Consider the following 21,458-nt stretch of genomic DNA (forward strand, 5'->3'; position numbering starts at 1 on the left):
CTGTCTTCCATAGATCAGTTTTTTGGCTATTCAAATGGTTTTTGTTTTGGAAAGAGGTTGTCCACAATGTAAACTTCTTACAGAATACCTGGTGATTGGATTCTTCTGCAGTTCCCATACTTCTCTTATGAAAAACTGAGTTTTAGAAAGCTTTTGACCTGATCGGACTCTCTGGTTCTTTGACCTAGATCAGAGACGGCTATGGGCAAAAACAGGATAAATCATTTGCTTTAGTCAGAACTTTGCTCATGAGAATCACTTGGGGGCTCATTAAAAATAACACTTCTGTTTTCCTGACTACATCCCAGAAATGACATAATTAGAACATTCAGGAGAGAAATCCAGAGAAACAAAACTAATAGGATATGTAAGTGGAGGTGAAGGGGAAGGGATGTGTGTATATATGTGGAAACTTGTTATGAGAAATTGGCTCCTGTGACTGTGGAGGCTGGCAGTTCCCAATCTACCACCTGCAAGCTGTGGAGAACCAGGAAACCTTGTGGTCTAAGTTAGTCCGAGTCAGAAGGCCTGAGAACCAGAGCAGCTGATGCTGTAAATCCCGGCCTGAGGGTCACAGAGGATGAGATGCAATGTCTCTGCTCAATCAGTGAGGCAGGAAAAAGGGAAGGGAATTCTTCCTCCTCCAGTCTTCTGTTCTATTCAGGTCCTCAATGGATTAGTGATGCTCAGCCACTTGGTGGGGGCCAACTACTGAGTCCCCTGATTCAAAATGCTAATCTTGCCCGGAAACAACCTTAGAGACACACCTAGAAACAATGTTGATCTCAGTACTCCAGGACCCACTCCAGCTTAGAAACATCATAAGGTTTTAAGTACCCTCCCCAGATGAGTCCCAGGTGCACACAAAACAGTGGGTTCGTGGTTTGCATTACTGGTAGGCACAAATTTGCTATCACATTGTACAAAAGTTCAGTAAAGTATTATTCCAGATATGCACATTCTAGAAAGTAAAGAAAATTAATGTAATTATAAATTCTTGAAAAAAGAAAGGTTTAGACATTTAATCTCCCAAGATTCATTTGCTGCTTTATAAAGGAGACAACAGGAAGTACAACTAGAGAGTGTAGTAGATAAAAGGATAACCAGTTTATTATTACAACTACATTTATATATTTGTTTGTTTATTTATTTTGCCATTTTAGGATTTGCTATAATGTGAATTATTGAAAGCCTACCAGCAGGTGGTAGCACTGTTTAACAAACGTACCCTCAGATCTCAAAATAAGCAGTTGGTAATAAATTATAGGCTGCAGGTACAGCAACATTCAAATATATCAGAATATTGGATTGTGATTCAGAAAATTTGACTCCTGATGCCAGTTGTAATACTTGTTGGCCTTATCACTTGGGAAAAATTCAAGGTCCAGCAGAAGCAAAGCCTGCTTGAGTGTGGTTGGTAGGGAAATAATATGGGTGTAATAATTTAGAGTTTTAATTTGAACATTTCACCTGAAATGGCATATGGTATGCTTGAGGGTGATATTGTTATGTTACAGAATTACACGCTTATGATTTTATAATAAAAAGGGGACTTTATTTGTGCCAAACCCTATAGTTTAATCTCATATTATTTAAATAACAGTGTAAGTAAAGTCGGGATAATAACTGTCCCGCCTTATGTAGCTTTAAGGGTGGAAACAGAATGACTGTGAACTAACGGGAAGAGTAGGATGCTGTGTAAATGCAGATATCAATTCTTTACTTTCCTCTTTATTTTTTGTTATCCAGGCATTTATTGTAAAATTTTTTTTACTAGCAATAATTGTGGTCATCGTGATGGACCATAAAAGGATGATACTCATGTGTTACATGATTTCCCATTGTTCATGTATTCGACTGTTTTTGACCATTTTCAATTCTATTTCATTTCTATGTGGTGTAAGATGCCAAAACCCTACAGTTGCTGGGCCTGAGGAAAAGTAGCTCTAGCCTCTGAATATTTCTTTGTGCATAGGCATTGCTGCCTAATTTTTCAGTCATAGACTAAAGAAAAACTAATGACTTCAAGGATTATTTTAAAGAACATAGCTTCTCTATGCACTGGCATACTTAAAGCATAAGGACTATTGTGAGCCAGTAGTTTAACTTTACTGAGTATTTTACTGTGAGCAGAGAAATGTATCAACCATTGAAAAGATAGAAAGATACAGAACTCAGAGCCTCTTAAAAATGAATTTCCATTCTTTGTTTTAGGCTTTTTTTTTTCATTGACAGATATTTATTGATCACGCTCAATAGACCGGGCACTGTACTAGGTGCTGGAAATACAAGACGTGTAAAGACCACCTGCAAACAAAAGCAACCAGACACACTACAGAGTACAGAGACCAGAGACGAGGCCGTGGGAAGGAGTGCACAGCTGGGCGACCACTCGGACTGGAGCTGACCTGGAGAACGTTAGAGAAGAGGAGAGACTCCGGATGAGGGAGTGCGCACGACAGCAGGTATTTGATGTGGAGGCAGCAGAGTATATAATAAAGAGTGTAGGCTTTGGAGCCGGAATGATCTGGGCTGAGGTAATAACCACTTACACACTAAGTGACAATTGTCAAATTACTTTGATTTTTGATGTTTAGTTTCCTCATCTACAAAATGCAGGTGATAGTAGTATTTATTTTATAGACTTATTGTAAGAATCATATGTGAAAATGAGTGCACAATAAACTTACCAGCTAGCCAAATCTTTTTACATGAACTTGGAACAATAATTAATGTCCCTTCCTGGGCCAGGTTTTCCCTCAGGTCCATGACATCCCATCCTCCCTAAACAACGTCAGAGTTGAAGTGTCATGGTTCCTGATATACATTGTAACGGCCTTAGTCTCTGGCCTAAGGCATGTACTGCAGTGTCAAATACCAGGTACCTTATATCCTATTAAATCATTGCGTTCTTTGGAAAAACTTCGTTTCCCTGGGTTTTCCATGTAAAGAGAGTGGAATGCCTTTCTGGAACAAGTTGATCACCCATAAAACGTAAAAAGATGGAACAGTAAAATCAGAGACTGGGAAGACTTCCCTAAGATCCTCTCCCCGCAGCTGGGCCGGGCAACAAGATAGTTACAATATTGGAATAATATTCAGCATGTGCTCTTTTGTGTCTAATTCCTTTCACTCAGCATCGTGCTTTTAAGATTAATTTGTTACATGATTCAGTAATTTGTTTCCTTTTTTTCTTTATTGACTCAACTTTACACTGTATTCAAATTTCATTAATTTTTCCCTAATGTCTTTTTCCAGGACCCAATTCAAAATATCACATTATATTTCATTGTTATAGCCCAAAGGCATCGAAGGAGACACAACTGTTACTTGAACTTATCTTGTTTTTTGTGGCCTTGACATTTTTGAGGAGTGCTGGTCAGGTAGTTTAGAAAATGTCTCTCATTTTGGTTTATCCGCTGGTTTCTCATGGTTGGAGTGCGGTTAAGCATTTCTCAGAGTATAGCCACAGAGGTGCAGTGGTTCTCAGTCCATCACACCAGGAACATGACTATCAACATGACTCATCATGATGTTAATTTTGGTATCAGCTGGCTAAGGTAGCGTGTTTCAGTTTTCTGTGCCAGAAGTCACTCCCACACCCCTTTTCCACATTGTACTCTGGAAGCAAGTCACTAAGCACAGCCCATACTTGGGGCCGAGGAGTTAGGCTCCACCTCTTTAAGGGGAAAACAATATCTATATAAAATCACTTGGAATTCTTCTGTACAGGAGATTTGGCTTATCCCCCATTTATCTATATAACCATTTATTATAACAGTATTGGCTCATATATATTTATTTTACACTTTGGGTTGTCATACAATACTATATTATGTATTTGATTGCTCAAATTTTCCAGCTTTGTTTTTTTTAGGAAGAGAAAGAAAAAGAAAGGAAGGAAGGAAGGAAGGAAGGAAGGGAGGGAGGGAGGGAGGGAGGGAGGGAAAGATGGAGGAAGGGAGGGAGGAAGAGAAACCTTTTACTTGAGAGGATACATTTAGCCATTCAGTCTATACAATGTTACCTATAGATGTCTTATAGATGTCATGTCATAAATGTTCTCTTCTATTTCTAACTTGCTGAGATTTGAAAATTTGAAATAGATGTTGGATTTTGTCAAATACTTTTTGTGCATCGAGATTTTATAAATATATATATATATATATATATATATACACACACACACACACACACACACACACACACCTTTTTAGTTTGCAAGTATTTTGAATTACATTCATCGACTTCTGAATGTTAAATCAGCCTGCTATTCCTGGGGAAACTCCACTTGGTTATCACCATTGCCCTTGTTCTGTACTGCTTGATTTGTTTAGAATTTTTGCATGTAAGTTCATGAGGAATACTGGTCTGTCTTTCTCTTGCAGTGTTTTTGTCTGTTGTTGGGATCAGGGCTTCACAGAATATATTGTTAAATATTCCCTCCTTTTCCATTTTTAGGTACGTTTTTTAATGATTACATTTATTTTTATTTTACATTTTATAAGCACTTAGGTGATGCTCACTAGGTGCCCGGCAATATTCTAAAAATTTTACAAATGATAACCCAACCCTTGTAACCCCCTGAAGGTTGATACTCTTGTTATCCCCATATAATGGATTTAAAAACTGAGGCAAGGAGAAGCTGTGTGAGTTGTAAAAAGCCAAGCAATTAGCAAGTAGTAGAACTGCTTGCGTGAGCTCAGAGTTCACGCTCTTAGCTGCCACTGTATGTTACGTCATGAGAGTTGAAATGAGGAAGCCCTTGATAAAACTCTTCACAACTCAAACTGGTATTGACTCTTCCTCAAACGTTTAGTAGTTTTCACCATTAAAGCAACTTGGGTGTGGAATTTTCAATGTAGGAAGGTTTTTAATTATAATTTGAATGTCTTCAATGTACATAAGGCTATTCAGGTTATCTATGTCATATCTTAGTGAGCTTTGTTTATGTACATATTTCAAGGAGTTTGTTCGTTTCACTTAAAGTTTTTAAGTCATTTCCATGAACTAATATTCTCTTATCCTTTTAATATCCATAGAATCTGCACTGATGCCATATCTCTCACTTCTGATATTGGTAAATGTCTTTCATTTTTTCTTACTCGGTCTAGTCAAATATTTTATTAATGTTATTGAACTTTTCAAAGAACAACCTCTTGATTTAGTTGACTTTTTTCTGTATTTGATTTCTATTTCATTGACTTTTCCCCCCTCTAACATTTATTCTTTTCTTTAGTTTTCCTATTTTGGGTTTAATTGGCTCTTGGTTTTTTTAGCCTTTATTTGCAAGTCATTGGTTTTCAGACCTTCTTTTCTAATAGAGGCATTTGCTGCTGTAAAGTTTCCTTCAAGTATAGCTTCAGCAGCCTGTCACAAATTCTCATATGCTGTCTTTTTATGTTCATTCCGAGAAAAATACTTTTTAATTTTCTTTTGATTTCTTCTCTAAACTTCGGATTATGTAGAAGTGTTACATACCCTATGGCTTACATACCTAAAATTCTCCCATTTTAAGGTTTTTTGTAAGTTTACAGAGGCATGCAGCCATCACCACGATCTATCAATACTTTGACCATATTTCTGTCACCTGTTTAGATTCCTGATGTTCCCGGCAGTAAACCCAGGTCTCACCCCCAGCCCCAGGCAACCACTTATGTCCGGGTGCATCCCATCACTCTAGAGTCGCCTTTTCTGAGTAATTCATGTCAACAGAAACAGAATGGGTTATTTAGAGGTATGTTTAATTTAGAGGTTTGTTTAATTTGTAATTTACAAATTCTCCACATTTCCTTTTGTTACTGATTTGTTATCATGTGCTTTGTAGGATTTTCATCTTTTTAAATTTATGGTATAATATCTATGGCCTCAGATCAAGTGCGTTGTGGAGAATGTTCCACCTGTACTTGCAGAGAATATGGGTGCTGCTGTGTGGTGCGTGAGACGTTCGCAAGACATCAGTTAGGTCAGATTGGTTTACGGTGTCGTTCAGTCCTCTGTATCGCTGCTGGTTTTCTGTCTAGTTGCTCTTTTTATTATTGAGAGTATAGAGTGAAATCTCCAATTATTACTATTGAAATCTCTATTAATCCCTTCAATTCTGTCTTTTCTTTAAAAATCATAAATCTGGGGCTTATGTTGTCAGGTACCCATATATTTATGTATTTTATATTTTTCTGTTGAGTTGACCATTTTATTATTTTGGGGTCTGAAAGTGTATTATTTTTTCCTGATACTGGAATAGCCTTTTTCAGCTATTTTAGGGTTACTGTTAGCCTGGTGTGGCTTTCCCTGTTCTTTTACTTTCAGCTTCTTTGTGTCCTGATGTGGATCCTGGCCTGTGGGATCTGTGTGTTGTGGCAGCAATGCACAAATTCCCACGGACTACAGAGTCCTGTGGAGGAAAAGGGACAGCACGGCCACTCCCTCAAGGGGAGAGCACCCTGACCCCCGCCTGCACAGGCTTTTACTGCTTTTCTGGGCACATTACATTGAGGATGGTCCTCATTTACTATGCATAGGTTCGATTTAGGTGGTTACCTTTTACAGAAAACAAAGGAGAGGCTGTTGCTAATTACATCAAAAAGGAAGGATATTTGCAAATGTAAAGGGAAAAGTGGTTGAACTGGTTACACTCGTCCTTAGAAGGTTTAGCATAGATTTTAGGAAGTTACTTTAAAGATATGCAGCAAAGTTTGCCACCTCAATTCAGGGTTGGGGAGTTTTAGCAAAAGCAAGCCTCATAGCCGCCTAGGTACAATGCAGGCCTGATTCCCCACGGGAGAACCTATCCTTGGGCGTGGGTCCTGTGTGCTGGACCTCACTTTCCACTGGCCTTTCTGAGTGGAAGCTGGGCCCATGCCACACAGAACGGTCTCCTATAGTGTCCTTAAAACTAAAGTTCCTGTCTAGCAGTGGCCAGGCGGGAGTGGGGTGGGGACAGTGGGAAGAGGGGATTGCAGGAACTATTATAAAGGACACAAGGACAAAATGGGGGGGGGGGGGGGAAGAGGTGGGTTCAGCTGGGGTGGGATGGAGGGAAGGGGAGAAAAGGCATACAACTGTAATTGAATAACAATAAAAATTAAAAAAAAAAAACCTAAAGTTCCTTATGGATCGAATATGGTTGTATCATTCATATATATACGTAATTTTTCCACCCTCTATCTTTTAATCAGTATTTATTAATCCATTTTCATTTAATGTAATTATTGGTATGATAGGATTTATATCAGCTATTTACTGTTCCTCCTTTACTACCTTTGTTATTTTTATGTTTTTATTTAATCTTTATTTTATATTTTTTTCCATTACCATTTAGTCCCCTTATACTCCCTTCCCCACCCCCAACAATCACCACACTATCATCCATGAGTCCTTTTCAATCTCTCCACCCCCTCACCTACCACCCCTCCCCCACCAGCTGTCATCTTTACTGCCTTTTTTAGCTTTAGATAGATTTTAGGGTATTATTTTAATTCCTTTAAAAATTTTTAGAGTGATTTTTTCAATGGTTCCTAAGAGATTGCAATGTATATTTTAATTTAAAATAACCTGCTTCAGATTAATGCTAATTTAATTCCAATAAAATAAACTTTGTTTTAATTTGGCTCCTTCCCCTCTCTTATCCTTTATGCTATCGTTGTCATCTATATTATATCCTTAAATATTGTATAATAGAAGTTATAAAATAGCTGTATGATTGTTTTATGTACTTTTCTTTTATATCAGTCAAGAAAAAAAAGAAAAATATATTCATACTTTCTTTTATATTTAAGTAATTACCTTTACTGTTACTCTTTATTTCTTCATGTGGATTTAAGTTATTGTCTGATGTCATTTCCTTTTTGCCCGAAGGATTTTCTTTAGTATTTTTTGTAAGACAGGTTTGCTAGCAATGAATTCTGTCTGTCTTTTGATTATTTGGAAACGTCTCTAGTTCTCCTTCATTTCTGAAGACTAGTTCAAATAAATAATTCTGAATTATCTTCTTTTTTACATCCTCTAGGCCTCAGTATTGCTAGGAGGATCTGGTCTATCTCACAAGTTGTCCACAATATTTTTCTCTTGAGGATTAACAATTGCACAGAACACCAGCATCAGAAAGTCACTCTGTCACCACATTGGATCAAGACAAACAAAGCCACTCTGTAGTGATGTTTGAACACAGATAAGAAAAACACAAAACCACAAAAATGCCAAGTTATTGATTGATTTGGTTAGTATGAGTGATTGCTGCTGCTTTACCAAGTTATAGGTTAGTCTTAATTCTTTGCATTTCATAGATTTTGAAGATATAATCATAAATTTCCCACACTTCATGACATTATCTAATCCCTAGCCAACCCCTACTTCCCTGAGCCCTCTTCCAAACCACCTGACACAGACCCAAATTCTATAGCACCGTCTCACTAGGGTATGCCACAGTTTCTCATGTGTGTGGTCTACCCCATTCCAACAAGTTATTAACCCCACTTTGTTTAAATATAGGTAAGTTCCTGGGCTCTTTTGATGAAGGGCACTAACACCTAAATTAAAAAGGGTAAAAGTTAGGATGGGCAAAGACATACCAGTTAAGTGCAACCAAAACTAAATTATGGATCATAATGTTAATATCAGGAAAGTTCTAAATCAAAGCAAAATGTTAAATTAGATTAATATAGGTAAATAGAACAGGATAAAATCTATATAAAGATCTAACTTGCAAGTCTGTAGATACTCAAAAAAAGATCTAGAATACGCTTCCTCTGGGTTTAAAGGTCAACAAGATTTTTCTGTAAAGGGCCAAAGAGATAGTATTTCCAATTGTCGCAGGCCAGGGCTCTGTTGCAACCACTGAACTTTGCGATTATGGCATGAAAGCCGCCAGAGACCACACACAAAGGGAACTAAGGGACGCGACTCTGTTTTAAGAAAACTTTATTTACAGACACTGATATTGAACTTTTTATATAATTTTCATGTGGCACAGAATATTCTTTTAATATTTTTCAATAATTAAAGACGTAAACACCATTTTCAGCACAGGGGATGTACAAAAGCAGGTAACAGGTGGAGGTGGCCTGCCTGTGTGTCTGCTACTCATTCGTGAGATAACTGTACGGTGCAGGGCCTCACATCTTCATTGTTATGTCACCTTCTCAGTAGGGGCCTTCCTTGCTGACCGTTTAATAACAGTGCCCTCCCCCATCCCCTTATCTACTTTTGGCTCTTCTGTTGGACTCATAAAAATCAAATGGTCTCTTTTATTCATTTGTTTATTGTTTGGCTAGAACGTACACTCTAAAAGTTAGAATTTTGGTTTTGTCTACCACTTCAGGCCAGTGCCTACAAAAGTGCCTGGTGTATGACAAGCACTTAGTAATATCTATGCAATGAGTAAATTAGAACGTGTGGGAAGAACCACACAGCAGCAGATGGCAATAGTCACATGGGTCAAGGGCTAGAGATATTTCAATGTCTCCAGTTTGAGAACACCCATGGGAGATAGCTTTCCCTCGCAGTTGTGAGAACACTTGGAAAACATCTCAGGGAAGCCAAGGGCAAGGGCATGAGAGCTAAAAGATTGCCTTATACTCAATAGTCTGAGGTACTGAAAGAGACTGTTCAAACTAGGGTAGTGAACCGGAAACCCCAGTTTAAAGTAAATTTGTTTTTCCTTAATATCTAGCTGGTAAAAATTTATAAGGGAGTATTATATCAGCTACAAATAGAAACTATAGTTTTAATGTCTGAGTCGTTGTGCCAGTAATTTCTTGATCCTATTTTTAATAATAATTTTTAAAAGCTTCAAGAAGGGTAGAAAGAGATTAGTAGTGTTTGCGTACAGGAGAACTGGGGGTGTGACTGAGAGTAAAAGTTACTTTCATTTGGATTGTTTAGATATCATTTAAGGGGAGGCTGCAGAACTGCTGTGCGTGAGAGTCTTAGGATGCTAATCTGTTTTGAGGATGGGCATGCAGGAGGCTTCTGCTGGATACGGGTTTCCCTGGCAAACACACTTTCATGGCCTAGACTGGCTCGGAGGTGTGATGGGGTCCCAATGCCACCTCAAACCATGTTTGGGGTTAAATGTAACCATTTGCATGTTTCCTTTAATTTTCTAAAAGAACCAACTTTTTAAAGGTAGACAAAAATAGAAAGTAGATCAAAGTACACAAATCAGAATGTCAGAGGGTGACAGGAGATTTGACTTTGCATGGTGAACACACAATGCAATGTACAGATGCGGTACCATAGAATTGTATGCTTGAAACTTATGTAAATAATTTTGGTAACTCATGTCATCCCAATAAACTTAAGTTTAAAAATAGAGTGAAACGTGTCAGATATCTAAAAAAAATTCTTTCCAATTAGCTGTGTCCTTATTTATAAAATAGCCAAGAATACAGTGTGTTCGTTTTTGAAGTGTTTTTCCCATTTGCTTGCGAGCCTCATAAATAAGCACAGTTGTTCTGAAGTTTTCCTGCAGATCTGTTGTTAGGCAGCATAGACATCCAAAGTGCAGGCACTGCTGAAAATGCCGAATGCCTGTGACGAGAGCTCGGAATGCGGAGGCCAGAGTCTCCCACTTCCTCTTTGAGAGGAATGAACACTTCTTTCCTAATTCAGAGCAAATAAAATCGGGTTGGCAAATCAAATACCCCCAGACAGACTTCTTTTAATATAAATGCGGGGAACATGGCCTGCTGTGGAAAGAGGAGGCACAGTGGGGAGGGCGGCACCCTGAGGAGGGTGCCGCAGGGGAAAAGCACAGCAGCCTTCAGTGGTTGTGAAATAGTTCTGTAATTGTGAAATAGCCATTCAGCTGTTAAAGAGCATTCAACATGTGACCTGGTCTCGCCTACCTTCAATTTATTAAGAGAAGATAGACATCTAGATTTGTATGTAAGACAATTCTAATTTGTACATGTCGATCATTAACTCAAGATATTTTTTAAATGCTACGTAGCTCTGATAAAATACCATGGGGTAATTCCTCTTCCAGCTTCCAGCTTGGGGGGACCCCTGGACAAGATGACTGATCGAGTTGTGTTCTTCCACGGGATTGCAGAGCTGCAGTGCAGCACAAAGTTTATAGTGTCTGGGCGTGTCTGGCCCACTGTGCTCATACACTGGCATTGCTAAGGAGCGGGAGAAATGTGGGGGTGCATGTGGACTTGAGAACATGTGTGTTTCTAGAGTCTTGAGTTCAGATTCTTCACATCTAAATCAATAGATATAGGTGAGTATAGGTACAGATATATTTATTTCTCGAGGTCATCTTCTTGACAATGGCAGTCTGTTAGCAAGATGGGAAAAATCATGTTAGATACTCTGTGAAACAAAAATACTGATATTCAGAAAAATAGTTAAGGAGATAAATGTAATTAAAATGGTGTCATTGAAACCATGATTCTGTAGACTTTCAAAAACTTGCAAAGGCAATAAATCTCCTTCACAGCATGTTTTCCATGAGAATAAATTTAAAGGACTAAATTATTTCTATTCCAAGAAACATTTAAAATATAGATAGCCCTTCTATAACCTAGAGCCTGCCTGCCTGTGGTCTGTTCTCCCAGAGAACAAGATTTGGCTATAAGGAACAGTTTTACCATCTTGGAAGTTAATGTAGCTATTGAGCCAAGTTACTGAGAAAGGAAAAGAAAGAAAACGTGAGCTGTGGGTGGCTTGCAGGATGCTCCCTGGGCATTTTACAAACAGGGGACTGTATTTAAATTTGAAAAAGCTCTAAGACACATTTTCTTTTCTCCTGACCTTCTGATAAGAAACTTTCCTGTTCCTTTTAAGGGATGTTTGATCAGGCTCAGCGAGAATGACCCCTCGGGGACCCAAATAGGACCCCTGGGCAGTTGACTAAATTTCACAAGCAGTTTACCACCCTTCCTTCTACTTCTGATGCATGATTTTCCTCAGCATTTCTGGAGGCTGAGAAAGGTTCTCCATTTTCACTATGTGCCTGTAGTTCCTAGATCTATGTCAGTCTCGGATAACAAACACATTTCCCTCCTTCTAACTGTTGGGGTGTTTGGTGACTCAGGCTGTGAAAGAATTCACAGAGAGCCAAGTTTTTATTTTACGTTCCCAAGAGAGGGGAAGGGCTAGGTGTGGAGATGCACACCAGCACTGAGAGGTGGGGGCTCTGAGCTTTTATGAGGTGACGGGGTGGTCATAGAACAGTATGTTTCAGTTGGCCCCCTGGACAGGCTTGTTTTGATGTTATCTTTGGGTGAAGGGTCCAGTCTCTGTGGTCCCACGCATCCTGTTTCACAAGTTCCTGGAGCTCCTGCACCTTCAGGGCGCTTCCAGTAATTTTCTAGTCCTGAGCATAGAGGCTCATAAAACAAGAGTCAGTCATGCTAGGGGGTCCAGCTAGCTCTGGCAAAGAGGGCCTGACAAGGGGGCTTTTGTCCTATTACTAACTTGTCCATAGTAGCTCAGTTCAATGCATATGTGGATGTAAAAATAAATTTCTGCTTACTTTATGGGTGTTTCTCACTTAGCAGTAAGTCAAGACAATATCCTAAATTCTTAACATTTTAAAGGTTTCTTAATAAGTTTCTTCCTAATATTAAAGCTCTAAGTAAGCACTCATCTTTTAGCAAAAAAAAAAAAAAAAAAAATTGAGGGCTTATCTCATGATGTTTCTATATAAAAAATATTAAAAGAATCAAAATACATATCATTCTTGCTTTATTGCAGCCTGCAGGCTTCAACAGCACACTCATGGGCTGTCGTTTAAGAAGATAGAGGTGTCTCCATCTGTGAGCTCTTTGTGGTTTCTGACCTACGTTGAGACACTGTGCTGGTTCACTGCAGATTTTTCAGATTCTGCCCTTCCATGATCCAGGCGTGAAGGGAAGGTAGATCTCGTCATTACCAGCCACTTACTCATATTCCCCGTGCAAGCTATGGCTTCCAGCAAGCAAATGAAGTCCGATTTCAGACTTTCAAGTGTTACTTTGTCTCTATGTTACATAAGAGATCAAGAAAGATAACTTTTTCAATGAATTCAGTTCCTTTCCCCCTTATATCCAGTCCAAAGCTGTCTCCCCTATGAAACAATGTTTTCCAGTCCCTCACTGGGAAATTTTTTTAAGTTTTAGTCTCAAAGATTTCACTCAGTAGCCATTTGGATGCTGGGTTCATCAGCCCCATATGTGTCTCTCCTGCCTGCCTGACTGACTTGTCTGCCCAGCTCACCTGATGCCTCTCTGTTCCCAAGAATACTCACCTCAGAAACGTGGTTTATCTCCAGTGCACTCTAAACAACTTCCCCTTGCACATTCAGATTAGAAACCTCACAGAGAACTATGGGAAGAATTACTCTCGTTAAAACCCTGCCTTAGCATACTCTAAGAACTCCTATGAAGAGCAATCAGCCTCTTGTGTTACCTCCTCTTCTAAAACAGTCACACAAACGAAATCCTTACTTTAAAATTGGCCTGAAAATGCAAGCAGAAACAGGAACCTAAATGAAGGGTGGGGTAGGCAGAACCACGGCCCCCAAAATGTCCACGTCCTAATCCTTGGAACCTGTAAATATTCCCTTACTTGACCACGTGGATTTTGTATGTGTGATTAAATTAATGATACTGAGATGGGGAGGTGATCCTGGACTATCCAGGTGTACCCCAAGTAATCACAGGAGTCCTCCTAAATGAGAGAGGGAGGCAGGAGATTGGGTGTCAGACTCACAAAGAGATGTAAAGATGCTACTGACTTTGAAGATGGAGGAAGAAGCCACAAGCTAACCAGGTGGCTAGAAACTGGAGAAGACAAGGAACCACACCCCCCTTAGAGACCCCAGAAAGGAGTGAGGCCTCACTAACACCCTGATTTTAGCCCAGTGAGACCTCTTTCAGACTTCTGACCTCCAGAACTATGAAATTGCAGGTTTGTGTTCTTTTTAAGCCACTGAGTTTATGGTAACTTTCACAGCAACAATAGAAAACTAATAAAAGGGGATAAGGAGGCTTTGGAATTCTTTAGTAAGGAGTATAATTGCAGTGTGAATATTTCAATCCTTCAAATACCACAAAAGCTGTCTGCCATGTAGCATAATTGTGTGCACATATGTACGCACCTGCATTATACACAACAGCACGCAAACACTGGGGTGGGCAAAAGTAGGCTTACGGTTGTCCGTATGGAAAATAATACAATAATTAATAAATAATACAAGAATGAGCTGTGTTTCGTGCACTCACAACTGTAAACCTACTTTTGTGTGTGAGCATAGATACATATGCCAGAAATTAAAATTTTTGAAAATATTTAAAATGTTGAAAAATACTACTTTAGCATGTATTGAGATGATAAATGCCTGTCTTGATTTCAGGATCCTTCCCACCCAGCAAAATAAATAACACACGAAGCGTATAGTTACACACTGTCACCTTAGAGCCTTGCCACCTGTGTCAAAGGTCTCCACCCAGGGCCCTGTGCAGTTCTGTGCTTGTTACAGTTCACCAACCATCATGCAAACACTTGGAACTTTATTAAGATTCAGCAGTAATGATTCATGTATTTTCATAGACCGAAAATTATTTCTACAACTTTTACTTTGTGAAGTTAAACTAATCACATAAAAATTCAGAGGCCCTGTAATGGTAAACATCAGTTTTCCAGAGTTTTTTAATCAAGAAATTCTGATAATTGAATAAATATTTAATGAGTAATTATATATTTTTATAAAATGGCTGTTTTTGGTGAATTCAAGACATTCATGTTCCTAATCTTTTATTGGGTTTCCCTTAGCTTTCTTTCCATTGATTAATAAAATGTTTTCCATATTACACAAGTGGACATTTAATAATAATAATTTTATAAGTCTTGGTAACTGTCAATTGCTCTATGAAATGTATTAGTTTGGTGAAATAATTTTGTTTATAATATCATTATCTTATTGGTAGCATAATAACAGTGATAATGATAAGGATAAATGCTTTAATTATGATGCAGATATAATTTAAGACTTAATTTTCTATAGAAATGGCATATGCTCATTATAAAACTTAAAATGAAAGCATACAAAGAAGACAGCACAAGTATATCAAATATTAAACTACTGCATATATTTAGGTCAAAATATGAAAAATATAACAATGGAATTATATGATATATATTATCAATAAAAATTTTTTATTTTTTATTTTTTATTATATTTTTTCCATTACCATTTAGTGCCCTTATACCCCCTCCCCCCAGCAATCCCCACACTGTTGCCCATGTCCATGAGTCCTTTCTCCTTTCTGTTCAAACTCTCTACCTCCTATTATGCCCCACCCCCTTAGCTGTCATCCTGCTCTCTATCTATGCTCTGTCTTTATTTTCCTTGTTGGTTCAGTTGGTTCATTAGATTACACACATGAGTGAAATCATATGGTATTTGTCTTTCTCTGACTGGCTTTTTTCACTTAACATAATGTTTTCCAAGTCCATCCATACTGTCTCAAAGGGTAAAATTTTCTTTTTTATGGCCTAATAATATTCCATTGTGTAAATGCCCCATAGTTGTTGTATCCACTCATCTACTGATGGACATTTAGGCTGCTTCCATATCTTGGTGATTGTAAATAATGCTGCAATGAACATAGGTTTCAAAAGCATAAAAAAAGCACATAGCTTATATGCTTTTGAATTACTGTCTTGAGTTCCTTTGCTGGGTCAAAAGGCCAATCTATTTTTAATTTTTTGAGGTATTTCCATATTACTTTCCATGGTGGCTGCATCAATCTGCATTACTACCAACAGTGCAGAAAGGTTCCCCTTTCTCCACATCCTCACCAGAACTTGTTGTTTGTGGATTTATTGATGATAGCCATTCTGACAGGTGTGAGATGGTATCTCATTGTAGTTTTAATTTGCATTTCTCTGATGATTAGCGATGTTGAGCATCTTTTCATATGTCTATTGGCCATCTGTGCGTCCTCTTTGGAGAAGTATCTGTTCAGGTCTTTGCCCATTTTTAATTGAGTTGTTTGGGGTTTCGGCATTGAGTTTGGTAAGTTCTTTATAAATTTTGGTTATTAACCCCTTATCAGATGTATCAGTGAATGTGTTCTCCCATTCTGTAGGTTGTCTTTTTATTTTGTTAATGTTTTCCTTTGCTGTGCAAAATGTTTTAGTTTGATGTAGTTTATTCTTTTTTCTTTCTCTTGCCTAGGGAGATATATCTGATTAAATATTGCTACAAGCAATGTCCGAGGTTTTGCTGCTTGTTTTCTTCTATGATTTGTATGGTTTCAGATACAACATTTAAGTCTTTCATCCATTTTGAATCTATTCTTGTGTGTGGTGTCAGAAGGTGGTCTAGTTTCATTTTTTTGTACATCTCTTTCAATTTTCCCAACACCAGTTACTGAATAAACTATCTTTAGCCCATTGTATGTGCTTGCTTTCTCAGTCGAATATTAACTGACTGTAAAGGTGTGGGTTTATTTTATTTTATTTTATTTTCCAACTGGGAATTTTTTAATTGTTGTTCAAGTACAGTTGTCTCCATTTCCCCCACCACCACTCCCCACCCACACCCCAGCCATCCCCACCTCTGTGTGGGTTTATTTCTGGACTCTATGCCTATATCCCTGGCCAACCATCCCCACCAAATTTGTACATCACTGGTTATGTATAAGTGCTTATTTGTTGTATTATTAACATGAAAAGGATTTAAAAAGGAAAAAGAACCCCAGAACTGGAGAGTTGATGTCACAGTTCCTCGGGGAATTCAGGGTAAGTTTTTGTGCTTGAGGTCAGCCTTTGGGAATCCACTGGCTTCTGACTAATGCAGCTGTTGAATCTTTGGCCTCTGCATGTTTGAGCTCGTGGGTGTGTGTGTATGTGTCTCTGTGTGTATCTGTCTGTGTATGCTCACATGTGTCAGAAAGTCCCCAGGATCTGGGGGACTTTAACTTCCCAGATGCTAACTCTTAAGGAGTTAATTTTAGACTCTTAGCCCAGAACCAGGAGATGGGGAGGAAAGCAGGTATTAAGGGCAAAAAAAAGACAGGTGCAAAGACCGAAAAAGAAACAGAAGGCTGATTATTTGTCAGGTCTGGGGGCTCCCTGGTAAAATCAGAACCTGAATCCCTCAGTGCAGTACTTATTTCCTAAAAGTGTGTTATGTTGTATGGGCTGGTTCACCTCCATCTCTCCCAAGCTTTTCATCCACCTGATTGTCTTAAGAGCTTTCTTTTCTGGGGATGTGGGAACAGTCTACAGAATTTTCTCCTCACTGGGGCCTCTGAATATCAGAAGCACAAATTGTACCCAGAGTCAGGGTCATGTCCAGCTTTCTCCTGATACCATATGATCTCAGAAGCTGGGCCATGGACAAGGCTCCATCCAGGAAAAACTAATGGGCACCTATTCTCTGCCAGCCTCTGTGAGGTTCAGGAGTGAAGCAGGCAGGGTCCCTGCTGCTAAGGAACTTAGAACTCGGAGCTGCCATTACTTGAGTACCTAGGCTCTTATAATCATATAGGGACTTTTTCTACACATTAACCCCTCACTTTGTAACAACCTGGTAAAATAGATGTTATTGTCATCCCAGATAAGGAAGTGAGGTAGGTATTCAAAGATAGCACTGTGTATCTAATAAGATGCTCCCCTTCTCTGCAGTGACAAAAAGGGGCACACTGTCCTCATAGAGGGCACACGAATAAGGTCAAGGTTTACTCCAGCTGGGTCCCTGGCCCCAGAGGGAGCATTATAAATATGTGCTGGATGGGTGGATGGATGAATGGATGATGATGATGGATGACTGGATGGACAGAGGGATGGATGAACAGATGACAGATGATGAAGGGATGGATGAGTGGATGATAGGTAATTGAATGGATAGATGCATGGATGGATAATGTATGGCTGATGGAAGCATGGGATAGAAGAATAAATGAGAGATTACCCAGCTGAGTTGGGGCTTTGAATCCACCTGAGCTCTTCAAACACTATGATTTATTTGACCTTGAGAGATTGACAGTAAAGAGTCTCTCTCCTTTGGAAAAATAAAAAAAGTATTTCTTCATCGAGAGGAATAATGTGTGTGTGGGGGGAATGAAAGTTGGAAACATTTTTAGATATTTTCAAGATAAAAGAAAAAATGGCCCTTCAGTGCCAAATACTCTCAAATTGAGATATAAGTCTAAATGCAGTATGAAAAAGAAAGAAGTGCAGCCGGAGAAATAGATCTGCAGCAGCCTTGACCACAGTATTTCTGAGATCCCATAGAAATCATAATTAATTAGGAAATCTCCAGTTGGCTTGGAATCAGAGACTTTTCAAGCTGGGCTGAGTTTGGAGAACTCCTTGTCTAGGTCCCATGTTGTCTCTTCCCCAATTCCAGAGTGTGTGTTCAGAGGAGCCTGTGTTATTTCCCATCGTCCACTTCAGAGCCAGTGAGGAGGCTTCCGGCAGGGGCCTGCGCAATCTCTCCAGTCCCCGAGATGACCCTGCAGAATTCCAAGGGTCTCTGGAGTAAGGGGCTATTTCTGGGCTCAGGCTCCATGTCCATGTTTGGTCTTCAAGGAGCACATTGTGTACTTTCTCTCACCTGCCAAGACTTGGTCCTGAAACCCTCCTGGGAGGGCACTGATCCCCGCCTTCCTCCAAGGCAGCAAACAACAGCTGGGAATGCAGCTTCTGCAACACCCTCCGACAACCGCCCTGGGGAGGAAAACTGAAGGGAGCCTCTTGAGACACATCCAACTGACATTTGTCTCCTTTTTTTCCCTAAAAAATAATTTCAGATCCTAAAAATAACTCTTTGCATTGAAAAAACTCCAGGCAATAGTGATACATTTAAAGAAGGGATTTAACCGCCCACCCCCCAAAAAAATCACCTGAAATTCCGCCACCCAGAGCTAGTGTGTGTGGTCACCTGGACAAACACCATTTCAGATAAGCTCTTGTTACATCTGTTCGCACAGGGGCCATTTTGGAAAAAGAGGGCTTGAGCTGTTCTGTAACCTTTTTAATTTAAAACCCAACAGTATGCAATGGGCCTTTCTCCATGCCAAGGAATATGAGTTTCCAATTTAAAAAATATTCATGTACCTTTATTTAACTTTATTTATATTTTACTATATTAACTAATACCCTATGGATGGACATTTAGGTGGTTTCCTACTTTTTATTCTCATAATTTGTTTGACCTCCCCAACAGCTGTTTTCTGCAGAATTTCCCTTTCTGCTCCCTTCCACAGAAAGCCAGCTCAGAGCTGCCTGAAGGGAGAAGGGAGAGAGGGAGGAAGGAAGGACTGACTTTGGACTTCTATAAAGCTCCCCCAAGCCCTGGCCTGTGTGGCTCAGTTGGTTGGAGTGTTGCCCTGTGCACCAAAAGGTTGGGGGTTTGATTTCCAGTCAGGGCACATATGTGAGGCAACTGATCAATGTTTCTCTCTCACCTCTCTCTCTGTCTCTCTCTCTCTCTCTCTCTCAAAGCAATGAAAAAAATGTCTTTGGGCGAGGATAAATAAATAAATAAAAAGCTCCCCCAAGGAGCTGAGGCAGGAGCCTGGGGTTACAAGGTGGAGCTAGGAGCCAGAAGCCTCAGGCTTGTCTCAGATGCCCTTTGTCAGATCAGTGAGTTCCAGAACCTGGATAGCCTAGAGGTGTGGGTCCAGCCTGTCTCTGCCCCAGCAGCCTAACAGTAACCTACACATCCAAACTATGTGGAATGTAGAGCTGGAAGGTCAGAGAGGCAGCAAGGAGATGCTCCCATAGGGGCCAGGGCTGCTGGGGACACAACCCTGCAGCTCCCTGCAGAAACCAGTTAAGGAACAACAAGGCCTGATAAATGTATTTGGATTCTCTTCCCTCCCCTCCCACCACCAGCCTTGAACCAAGTTATCAGAACTCACGGCCCCAATCCTTGACCTTGCTCAGAGGAGCCCGTCATGGTCCAGGGAAACAGCCAAGGGGATAAGCACATGTAGATGAAGGTGAAATTTCTTGGAATCTCCATTCTGAGTCATTCAGGGAGACCCTTACCATGTAGGCAGCCTGTTACCACTTCGAAGCATTTTCAAGACAAGCCGCAGACTAGGAGAAAATACTTAGAAAGTGCACATCCAACAGTAGTCTTGTATCCAGAATATATAGAGAACTCTCAAAAATTAATAAGAAAACTAACTACCGGGTAATTAAAAATGGGCAAAAAGAACTAAACAGACATTTCACCAAAGAGGATATGTGGGTGGCAAATAAGCATGGGAAAAGGTGCTCAACATCATTGGTTGATGGTGATTAGTCAAAAGTTTTTAAAAGTATTTTCAAGTCCGTAATCCCATTGGATCATTTCATCAGTTCTGTGAGGTTAGTTGTTGTTGTTACCATTTTACAGTGAAAAAAATGAGACTCGTGGAGTTTGAGTGACTTGCCCAAGGTCAGAACAGAGACTCAAAACCAAGGAACTTCTTCCCCTTGGGAGATTTCTGCATTCTAAGAATGTTCTAGATGCCAGGATTTAGTATCCTATTGGTCAAGGCCGCACTTCTCATTTTAAGCAAGGAGAGAAGACCACAGGCCACCCACATAGCCCTCACCATCCTGACCAGCCTCGTAAGCGGTAGGACCTAGAGCGGGGCCTGCCCCTATGGGCGCCCAGGGAAGTATGGAGTGAGTAACTACTGAATGTCCAATAGCAGGAGCTCCCACAGGCTGGGCAAGGCCTGCCCTGTGGACCTTTCACAGCTGGTGCTCCGCTTCATAGAAAGGGGGCCTGTTTGGGAGCAGCTAGTTCAAGACAAGGTCCTGGCACACAGCAAGAAATCTGTAGCTTTAACTTCCTGGCCCTGAATCTGAACAAGGGGTCCGATGTACTTTGACATACCTTGACTAGAACTTGATATCATCTGAGGTTCTGGGCCCTGGTCTTGGTACTGGGGGACTCTCCAAGGGCACTGAGTGTGGGGGTCCTCAGGCTGGCAGGAGGAAGAGAGGGCACAGGATTAACCATGGTGCCACTCCTCCACCCTTATCTCCTTCCCAGTCCCTCTCTCATTATAGTGCTCAGCGCAGCGTTTCCCCACCAGAGGCCACGAGGCAATGCTTCAAAGTCCTGGATGGCAGAGAAAGTGTTAATTGTATATCTTCACTAGGGTCTAACAAAGAACTTGGCACAGAGTTCGAGGAACCTGGGAAAGGAAGGAAGAAAGGAAGGGGCAGGGAGAGACTGACACGCACACACAAATGCTAGCAGGCCTACGCCACCTGTTTGGAGGCAGGGACTAGCCCTGCATACATGTGCCAAGTCCAGGAGTTTCTGGGTGTAGATGCCGAGAATAATTCCCGTCTCAACTACCACCTGAACCAAGTACTGTGCTTGGAGTCATTGTTTTCATCACAGGGCTCTGGCTTTCATTCATTCAACAAATATTTACTGATCATCTAATAGATGCCAGGCACTTTACGTATATGCAGTCATCTAGTGCTCCTAACTAGCCTATGTGGTAAGT

At 40.0% G+C, this 21,458-nt stretch overlaps 1 protein-coding gene across 1 annotated transcript in view; it reads left to right on the forward strand.

Moving 5' to 3' along the window:
* Positions 1 to 2,768: 2,768 nt before the first annotated feature.
* The window catches only part of MYH16 (myosin heavy chain 16), an 83,380-nt gene continuing 64,690 nt past the window's right edge, over positions 2,769 to 21,458 (forward strand). Inside the window, exon 1 of the mRNA XM_024571468.4 lies at positions 2,769 to 2,881. Within this exon, the coding sequence (XP_024427236.2) occupies positions 2,858 to 2,881 (24 nt within the window). The 5' untranslated portion in view covers positions 2,769 to 2,857. The remainder of the gene's footprint in view (positions 2,882 to 21,458) is intronic.

Source organism: Desmodus rotundus, chromosome 1, assembly GCF_022682495.2.
Source record: "Desmodus rotundus isolate HL8 chromosome 1, HLdesRot8A.1, whole genome shotgun sequence".
In the NCBI taxonomy this organism is placed as follows: Eukaryota; Metazoa; Chordata; class Mammalia; order Chiroptera; family Phyllostomidae; genus Desmodus; species Desmodus rotundus.